Source organism: Rutidosis leptorrhynchoides, chromosome 4, assembly GCF_046630445.1.
Source record: "Rutidosis leptorrhynchoides isolate AG116_Rl617_1_P2 chromosome 4, CSIRO_AGI_Rlap_v1, whole genome shotgun sequence".
Taxonomy (NCBI): Eukaryota; Viridiplantae; Streptophyta; class Magnoliopsida; order Asterales; family Asteraceae; genus Rutidosis; species Rutidosis leptorrhynchoides.
The window spans coordinates 453,001,394-453,012,250 of record NC_092336.1 but is presented as its reverse complement, the minus strand read 5'-3'; the positions used below and the strand labels follow the sequence as shown (position 1 = coordinate 453,012,250).

General features: G+C 35.1%; 1 protein-coding gene across 1 annotated transcript; it reads left to right on the top strand.

Annotated features, from left to right (window-relative positions):
• The first annotated feature begins 8,164 nt into the window (after window positions 1-8,164).
• Window positions 8,165-9,903, top strand: LOC139845109 (uncharacterized). Its single transcript, XM_071835332.1, has 2 exons — window positions 8,165-8,824; window positions 9,793-9,903. Exons 1-2 carry the CDS (start codon window positions 8,236-8,238, stop codon window positions 9,828-9,830), a joined length of 627 nt encoding a protein of 208 aa, XP_071691433.1. The 5' UTR covers window positions 8,165-8,235; the 3' UTR covers window positions 9,831-9,903.
• Window positions 9,904-10,857: the final 954 nt, after the last annotated feature.

The window sequence follows — 10,857 nt, the reverse complement described above, 5'->3', positions numbered from 1 at the left end:
CATATCTCGTTCTAGCTAAAATGGTGGTCTATACCGACCATTCTGCACTTAGATACCTATTTTTGAAACAAGATGCCAAACCAAGATTAATCCGTTGGATCTTACTTTTACAAGAGTTCGATATTGAAATCCGAGATAAAAAGGGAGCAGAAAATCTCGCCGCTGATCATCTTTCTCGTCTTGAAAATCCCGAATTAGAAGTTCTAAATGAATCAGCCATACAAGACAACTTTCCTGATGAATATCTATTGAAGATAGATTATAATGAAATTCCATGGTTTGCAGACTATGCAAACTACTTAGTATGTAGATTCCTTGAAAAAGGATTATCGTACTAAAAACGAAAGAAATTCTTTAGTGATATAAAATACTATTTCTGGGTAGATCCACATTTCTTTAAAAGTTGTCCCGATGGAATAATACGCCGATGTGTATTCGGAGATGAAGCTAGTAAAATTTTAAACCATTGTCACACAGGACCAACAGGAGGGCATTATGGGCCTCAACTAACAGCAAGAAAAGTTTACGATGCTGGATTCTATTGGCCTACAATTTTCAAAGATGCGCACCTTCTTTGCAAATCCTGTGATGCTTGTCAAAGGGCCAAAAAAATAAGTCAACGTGATGAAATGCCACAAAATGTCATTCAAGTATGTGAAGTATTTGACATTTGGGGTATTGACTATATGGGTCCATTTCCAAAATCTCATAATAATCTATATATTCTCGTAGCCATTGATTATGTATCTAAATGGGCGGAAGCACAAGCTCTCCCAACTAATGATGCACGAGTTGTAGTCAACTTTTTAAAATGTCTTTTTGCAAGGTTCGGAACACCGAAAGCTTTAATAAGTGATCGGGGTACTCATTTTTGTAATAATCAACTTGAGAAAGTTCTCAAAAGATATGGAGTAACTCATAAAATCTCCACCGCATATCATCCACAAACAAGTGGACAAGTTGAAAATACCAACCGAGCATTAAAACGTATTCTAGAGAAAACCGTAGGATCAAATCCGAAAAAATGGTCCATGAAATTGGAGGATGCACTCTGGGCTTTTAGAACAGCCTACAAAACTCCAATTGGAACCACACCTTTTAGACTCGTTTACGAAAAAGCATGTCATCTTCCGGTAGAAATTGAACAAAAAGCATTTTAGGCTTTGAAGACATGTAATCTTGATTTACATGAATCTGGACGTCTACGGTTAAGTCAATTAAACGAATTAGAAGAATTAAGACATGAAGCATACGAAAATTCGTTAATCTATAAAGAAAGAACGAAGAAATGGCATGATAAAAGAATCAGAAGTTCAAAAGAATTTAAAGAAGGAGACAGAGTTCTTCTTTTCAATTCACGATTCAAGCTATTTCCTGGAAAATTGAAATTAAGATGGTCTGGACCATTTATAGTCAAAAGAGTGTTCCCATACGGAACGGTAGAATTAATAAATTCAAATGGAATTGAATTTAAAGTTAATGGTTACAGAGTTAAACATTACGTACATGATCCGATGGAAGTTAACAACGAAGTTAATCACAATTTCAACACCACAGCTAACTAATTGTGGGGAGAATCAAGTCTTTAAATGATAATATGTATTTCTGTTAGAGTAAGATGTTCTGTTTTCGTGTAGTTTTCGAGAATGGAATCCGAATGGTCTTTCCCTAGCAGACCCTAAAGAACTAGTCTTCTCCCCCCATTCTGATTTTTTTTTTTTTTAGGTTTTACGATATGAAGACTTCCTGTGAACTAAACTATGGTCTAATGCTACACGCTTTAATCACTAAACGTAATAATGACACCCTTCCAAGTGAAATAGTATCATTAATCAGAGGTAAATTGGACGGAGTAAGAAAAGAATCCAGGAACGAAAATAATAAGTTACAATTTGGTAAAGGAAAATCAAAATCCGCAGTGAAAAGAAGAGCACAACACCTTAAAAGATGTCACAAATGCGGAAAATGGTCACACGAAGGTGAATGTTCAAATAATCAAACCTATTCAAACACCGAATTTGTTACTTTATGCAGAGATGGACCGTTCATATGTTTAGAAGAAAAAACGTTGAATGCTCGAGGTTACGCCTATGTAGCTATGGAAAACCAATTAGTCCGACTATCTTATGAGTGGGCTAGAGCATATCACTAAGAAATCTATCTCACAGGTAAATATGTACAGTTTTTATTTTTATTTTTATTTTTAACCTTTTGATAATAAACGCTAATTTGTTCGCTATAAAGTATTAAATTGGTATTCAATAAAATTAGGTCTTGCGACCGAAATTATTGATATCATACTAAAATTTATTACATCACTGCGAAATTTACCGTTTATTCTTAAGGTATAAATATCTTTAATCAATCAACCCAAAATATTTCAAAAATTCGTCATGAGTTAAACTAGGTTATGAAACCGAAATTACTTTACCGAAAAGAGGGGCGCATATTTTTGATAATATTTGATTGATTAAAGTGGGATAAAAGCCAAAAAGATTTTTAATTTTATTTTACTTTATTTTTAAAATTAATATTAAAATAATATTGTAAACTTTTTAAATCAATATATTTAAAATTGTAGATATTTGGAAAATTAATATTTTTAATATAAGTTTGTATGTATAAAACCAAAAATATAATATAAGTTTAGTGAGAATCTTTAAATTTTATTAATATGAATTTTTAATTTTATGCATTTTAAATTTAAGTTTGGTGTGAATTTAAAAACAAAAATTTACTTTATTTCGTTAAGTTAAAAATATGATTTTTAAAATTCGTCGTGAGTTGAAGACTAGGTCGTTGAACCGAAATTGCTCTACCCAAGGGAGGGATGAGAACTTTTATTATCATTATTTTTAATCTTATTGAATTAAAGTATGCCAAAAATATTTAAAAAACCCAAAAATCTTTATTTTTAAAACCGCGCTTAAAAATTGACAAATTTTAAAATTTTTGTCGAGGGATGGACTAGGACAACGATCCGAAATGCCCTCATCCTAAAAAGATGCAAAATTTTAATTTTATTAATTTATGTTTTAGAAGTTATAAGGTTTTTATATAAAAAAAAGGCCAAAACACTGTACCCGGACCCCCATGCGATCGCATGGGGTTTACACTCCAACCTCATGCGATAGCATGAGGCTGGATTTCAGGCCAGATTGATAAAAAGAATAGCTCGCTGTTCTGTCCACAACACACACAAATACACGAAAATACCCCAAAATACTCTCTAAAATTCGAAAATTTTCACTGTAATTCGTCAAATTTCTTGCTCTAATCATGCCTAGATTCTCATTCTTCAGCAAAAAGGTAAAAATTACACCCCTAAACTCTATAAATTCCTAGTTTTTGTGATAATTACCAATATTTTACCTAATGCAATTTTGTTAATTTCTAGTGCAATTAGTGTTAAATTGTTAGTATTTTATGCATGTATAACCTAGATTGATGCTATTTAACATGATTTGAAGCCAAAAACTTCAAAATTTTTAGAAATCTAGGGTTTGTGTTCTTGAGCAATTTGGGGCTTTTTGATATAAACAGGTTATGGCCGATTTTTGTCATGAATTGTTACTAAATTGAGTAGTGTAACATGTTTAGGTAGTTAAATAATCCAAACATTGATCCTAAACATGATTTTTGGAGATTAAAGTGGACTTTTTAAGTCCAAAATTCATGAACTTGATTAATTTGATATATTTGCTATTTGAGACTTGTTTAATTATTAGTAATGACTATTTTGACATGTTATTTGAGTTAAATGCTTATGAACTTTGTATACATTTTCATATGTGCTTATTTGAAAAAGTATAGAATTGTAAAAAATGTGAAAATGTGTATAAGTTTAATTTTGATTTAACATGTTATTGTGATTGTTTTAAGTTGTTATTTTGCTAACACTAATACATATTTGGATTCACAAACTTTGTGTTTAATGTGTTTTGCAGAAAGCCGATACTGGAGGTTCATCATCGTCATCATCTAGACGACCTGCTCCAGCACCAGAACCAGAACCAGAAATGCAATACGAGCCAGAACCCGTATAAGTACCACAACAGGAACCACAACAACAGCCTGATCAACATGTACCTTATTATGACCCACTACAGTTACCTAATGAATTCATAGTATTTCCGATGCATCCGCCTGTAGAATACCCAACGATTCCTGAACACACGTTGCATCCTAATCCGAGATTCGATAGACGATGGAGAGATTACCCGGCATATCAAAGTAATAAATTTAAATTGGTAACAAAAGAGGTAGAGGTGCCGAGGGTAATTGATTGGAATCCTTTGGAAACGGTCCATCTAGCTGACCATGTTAGACAGCATTTGATTCAAAAGTATGACAGTTCTTCTTTTACAGATTGGGAACGTCTTTTCACCATTCGTAGACCTGTATATAAGGAATGGTGTATTGAGCTGATGAGTACTATAGCATTAAATGTAGATGTAGATAGGTTAGATGATAGAAGTTTTCTTAGATTTATCCTTGGCGGTAGGATGTACAGAATGTCCATGATGGACATGGCCAGGGTATTACAGATTTACACTCCTAGTGAATTGCTACTACCCGATTGTATGAATTTGATTTATTGTGGTGAAAGGGTAGATAGGAATTTTGACGCGAACGCCGTTTGGAGGCGTATGTCAAACTATAATGTTTTTACACTCGGAGGAAAACACTCATACTTACATATTAACAAAGCCGAGCTTTGTGTAATTCATAGATTTTTGGCTAACTCGATTACACAGAGAGGTCACAATAAGGAGAAAATGACCTTACATGATTTATTTTACCTAAAGTGTATTCGAGACCCGAGAAGCTTTGTTAATATCCCTTACTGTGTTTGTTTTTATTTATCTAAAATGGTAGAAGGAATGCAGGACGGGAGTATAATAGGAGGAGGAATTTTTGTTACTCTCATTGGAGAGTATTTAGGTGTTGATAGGAAGTAAGGGGGTCCATTACAGGTTTGTAGAGAACAGGATGAGACCATAGGATTACGGGTTTATGCGGGTGCTAAGGTATTGAAGAGTAGACGCAACCAGGCAGTTCCCTATGAAGGTAATCATCCTCAGGTAGAGAGAGGCTCAGATGAGGAAATGGAGGAAGCAGAAGACATTAGGGATGTCTTTTGAGATGCTATTCTTGACGTCCATGTTCGTATAGATGAGGAAGCAATGACGAACGCAGCCAGACATAGTATGTATGAGCAGTGGAACTCCAAGCGAGTATACGAGGATTATAGGCGACGCCAACACGATAGCTGGCTAGTACATCAGCACCAAATCATGAGTCAGCTATCATATCAGGTACCAAATAATTACGTGCCTACTCGACCTGCTCATTTTCCGCCACACAACCCCGACATCCGACCACCCTTTAACCGGTATGACTATAACCAAGCCTATCAGAACACCTATAACCAACAATGGAACCCACCTGACGAGTTGAACTGGAACCCCTATCCAGACTGATTTGGTTCCATTGGTTATTTTTATGATTTTTATGTTTTTATCTTTTTATTTATTCATGTTTAAACTTATGTTATTGGATATATTTGTGAAATTTTATCATTTTTATTAATATTGTGTACTAATATTTCCCATTTAGGATTTGAAAGTTTGAAAGTGGGATTTTAAGTCCCATTCAAATTGCCATGCATGTTTATATTTGTATTGTATGTATATTGTCGATTGTACAAAACAGGGTAAAACAGCGCATTTTCAAAGACTGGCATTAAGTTCAGCAAAAGCTAGTACTTTTGACGACAAAACGAAAAATAAATGTGATGTAACAACAAGACGGAATGAACAAATGATGTGCACCATTTATCATTCAGCAAACAAACGCCAATATGTTTGGAAACTTTGGTAAAATTTAATTATTTTTCTACGCTAATCACCCTCAATAATTTAAATTGTTACTGATTTCTTGCAAATGAGGGCATTGCAAAATCTTAAGTGTGGGAAGGGGTTAAATTCTTTCGGATTTTTAAAATTTTTAACTTATACACTTGGTTACCATTAAAAATACTAGTAACGCAGTAGTTGTATTAGAATCTAGTGCTCTCTGATAATAAAGAACAGCCCTAGTCTTATATACTGACTACCCAATTCTAGTAAAAATTTTCAATTAAATGAATTCAAACTCATGTTTATACATATTTATGAACGATAAAACTAGGTGTTAACACTGAAATTATTGTTACCTCGGAAAGGACATAAATTGAGAAACAAACCAAAATGTTAGAATTCATTTAAAATGGAATAGAGGACAATAAAAAGGAAAATAAAAGCCAAGTGTGGGAAAATTTACCAAGTTATTTAAAACATATATCACATATTTTTGTACAAATAACTGAAGATACTTTTGCTTTGGACTAATCTAAACAGTTTTACCCAATTTACTGTAATACATTTAAAAGAAAGATGGATCTATACGATGAATCAATTCCATCATTAAAAGGAAATAAAGTCTTTCGAAAAAGAAACGCGCTTCTTGATTTAGGTCATGAAGTTGTCGTCCAGACCAGCTGTAGGTTGACGAAAAATCTAGAAAAGTCATCACTAAAATCAGCAGGAAATCCACGGACCTCAGCATCAAACAGGGTCGCCAAGTGGTCAGACTTATCCTAACCATGAGAGGATCTGTCTTGTAAAATGGGGAGAACACCGTGCAAATTAGCTGGATAAGACTAATGAACCAGATCCCCAGAAAGGATAATCTCCTTAAAGATCAAAAATCAGCTTTTAAGCCTGATATTACTCAATCCTAGAGATTGACCTTAAAGATTGAGAATTACAAACTCATAGAATTCGATGATATCTAACCTCGAGCATGAACGAGAAAATATTTTGATCAAATTAAAACCGATTTGTTTTCTGAAAACCCATTTTTAATGCGTTCATTACCATTGAACGTAAAATCCTAGGAATTCACCTGGAATTCATTAGGTCACCTGAACCAAATCGGGTGTCAACCGTAAGAACGGTGGTTGCATAGCATGGTCAAAGACAGGACCTTGTGCCAGACCGAAAAATTATAAGGGTGAGCTTTACTATTGCTCCTACCAAGGATAGTAATTGCATCCGACACATTATATACCATAATTAAAAGCATGTTTGGGGACATTGCCTTAACAGTTGCTTGTTCAACGCTTTCCTTTACAATTGGACGGTAGTTTGCCGAAAGGTAATATACAGAGCAAGTATACTGGACATGTTGATTTCCCAATACAAGGTTAGCAAGTGGGTGACACAAAACCAAAAGTTTTGAGCTAAAATTGTCAAATCTGAAACCTACCAAACCCACAAAAACAATTTGCAAACACCGGTGAAGGGTTATCCCGGAAAACTTATCTAGGGTAAAAGCTAGATTTAATTTTCAAAAGATCAAATGTTTTCATAAAGTTCCAATTTCCTTAATGGATCTAAACTTTTATAGTCATGTGGGACTGTAAACCATGTTGAGATAAAAGGATCAGAACAGGTTTTCAGCTCAGGCTAACGGCTATTTCTTTTTTAGTCAAAAGTAGATTCCCTCAAAAGTAACAAAACTCCATTCCAATAAAGGAATTAGCTGTTACTTTTTCTATCTTATAAATAGCTTAGCTTCTCATTGTAAACATATAACAATTTAGCTTGTATCAAAAATTATCTATCAATACAAACGATCAATTTTAGTTTAAACATGGTATCAGAGCTAACGATATAGATCCCTGATCATTATACACGTTTTTTAGTCTCATCTACCTAAGAGATTACTGCCATGTCCGAGGACGGTAGTCATCTCCATTCTGAGTCTCAAAGTGAGTCATCGGGCAACAAAACTGATTTTCAAATTCAATTGGAAAACTTTTTCAAAAATGGTATGAGTTTTCAACCTAGACCCAAATTGACTAGTAGCTTGAAGATTAATATTAATCTTAATAGTCAAAACTATGCACTTTGGTCACGAATGATGAAAGTGGCCATAGGAGGTGAATCGAAAAACCTCCTAAACCACCTGAGTTCAAACGCATCTGAAAGTGATGACTCAAGCAATAGTCAATGGGAACAGGATGATCTCGTTGTTTTCTCCTGGTTAATACAAAACATTGAGCCAAATCTCGCAAGTGATTTGACATCTTTTCCAACAGCCAAGGGCCTTTGGGATGCCCTAATTACCACTTACAGTAGTGGTCAAGATAAACTTCAAACTTATGATTTATATGTAAAAGCAATTAAAATGGAACAATCTAACATGTCTTTAGAAGAGTTGTGGATAAAGATGCAAGGAGTATGGGGGGAACTCGAAAGAAGAGATCCAAACCCCATGGAGCATCCATCCGACATCTCAAAATACAACAAAATACGAGCAGAACAAAAATTGTTCCAATTTTTAAATGCTTTAGATCAAAAACATGATACCATTAAACGAGAAATGATGAGATTAAACCCATTACCAACTGTTGAAGAGGCATATGCTGCCGTGAGAAAGGAAGCAGCACACCAGCAGATTTTAGGGTTAGCCACGAATGATTCTTCAACCAGTCATGGAATTGCAGTTGGGTTAGCTGCAATTGACGGCAAAAAACCACCGGCTCAACCTCACCGTACCGGTCATCCACCCAAATTCGATAAATCAAAGTTAAAGTGTACAAGGTGTGGAAAATCCAAGCATACGATTGAGCAGTGCTTTGAGATTAAGGGGTATCCAGAATGGTGGACAAAGCCAAGCAAAGGTAAAGCATCAATAGCCGCAGCCGCCGATGAAACCACCACCACCGCCGCCGATCAAGGCTTTAGTGGTATTGCTTCCTCCTCAAAATCCACGGGTATAAAACTCAAACCCTTTATTTATTTTTTTCCAGATATAGGGAAGATAAAATCTAGGGTTTGTGAATTGAAAAAGTCATATGGGGATGATGAACTAGGGAGGGAAACTTGTGGGGATGATAAACGAGTTACATATACACATAGGTATAACAAACTAGCTACAGATGTACATAAACCAATCAACCACAAAAGTACTAGTTGTGGTTTAATTAATAAAAAGGGGAACATGTGGTAGATATGCATGGGAACAATAAAAAAATTCGGTCAACATAATGGAAAAAAGAGGAAACATAAACCAATCAACCACAAAAGTAGGTGTGATTTAATTAATAAAAAAGGAGAACATGTGGCAGATATGCATGAGGACACTAAACAATTCGATCAACATAATACAAATGATTATGGGCCGAAACAAGTGGGGAAGCCCACTATGGGTATATGGGGAAATGTTAGCAGGCCAAAATTTAAACATGGTGGGAAAATATTAACAGCCCAAAATAAACATGACTCTATAAATACTACAAGTGGGCCAGCCTGTTTACAATCAAAAATTGACCCTCAAAATGTAAATAAATTTAATATGCCAAACAAACCCGAGCCTATTATTTCGTGTCAAAATACATACTCTGTCTTGTCTAAAATAGAAAAGGACCCTTCCGAAGCGAATATTGTTTCAAATAATTTCAAATCTGAGTCTTGGATATTTGACTGTGGAGCAACGGATACTATGACCTTTGACGAAAAAGATATTATTTTTAAAACAAAACCTAGGAAAAATAAGATTCAAACGGCTAACGGTGAAATTGTTCAAGTCAAAAGTGGTGGTACTATTGAAATATCACCAACGATTAAACTACCTAATTGTCTATATATTCCAGCTTTATCTCATAAGCTGTTATCGGTAAGTCATGTTACAAAGGAATTAAACTGTAAAGTCCTAATGTATCCGACTTTCTGCATCTTGCAGGACATCCGGACGGGACTGTTGATTGGGCGTGGCACTGAAAAAGGGGGGTTATACTATGTTGACGAAGTTTCTCAACAAGGTACCGTGTCACTTGCTCACGGAACGCCTACGTGAGAAGCTTGGTTATGGCATAGGAGGTTGGGTCACCCGTCAGCCGGATATTTACATGCTTTATTTCCTAGTTTATTTTCGTCGAATGTTATCTTAAATTGTGAAACTTGTATTTTGGCTAAAAGTCACCGAAGTACCTTTAAATCTAGTAATACTAGAAAAGATGTACCTTTTGCCTTAATTCATTCTGATGTATGGGGTCCAGCTCCTGTTAACGGGGGAAAAAATTTTCGTTACTTTGTTCTCTTTATTGATGACCATACAAGAATGACATGGATTTACTTCTTAACCCACGAATCTGAAGTGTTTGACAAATTTTCCCACTTTTATAAAATGGTGCAAACACAATTTAACAAAAACATCCAGATTTTGAGATCCGATAATGGAGGTGAGTTTGTCAATAATTCAATGAAACGTTTTTGCGAAGATAAAGGGATTATTCACCAAACATCTTATGCGCATACCCCCGAACAAAATGGAGTAGTCGAAAGAAAGAATCGGCTACTCTTAGAAATGACAAGAGCCTTATTAATTGAATCTAAAGTTCCGAAAAGTGTTTGGCCCGAAGCTCTTGCTTCCGCTACCTATCTTATCAACCGTCTACCTACAAAAGTTTTGGGTACAAAAACCCCTAAGGATGTGCTTTCCCAATTTCATACCCTTCCGACCTCTTTTAGCCTTGAACCTCGTATATTTGGGTGCTCGGTCTTTGTCCACATCCCAAAACATGAGCGTTCCAAACTAGACCCGTGTGCGGAGAAATGTGTCATGGTTGGCTATGGAATAAATCAAAAAGGATATAGATGTTATAGCCCTAAGAGACGTAATGTCTTTACTACAATAAACTGTGATTTTATTGAAACCGAATACTTTTATAATACCCAACTCACGAGTGAGAGGGAGAAAGAAGAAATCGACACTCTAAGTTGGGTACAATGGGTACCTAGACATGAT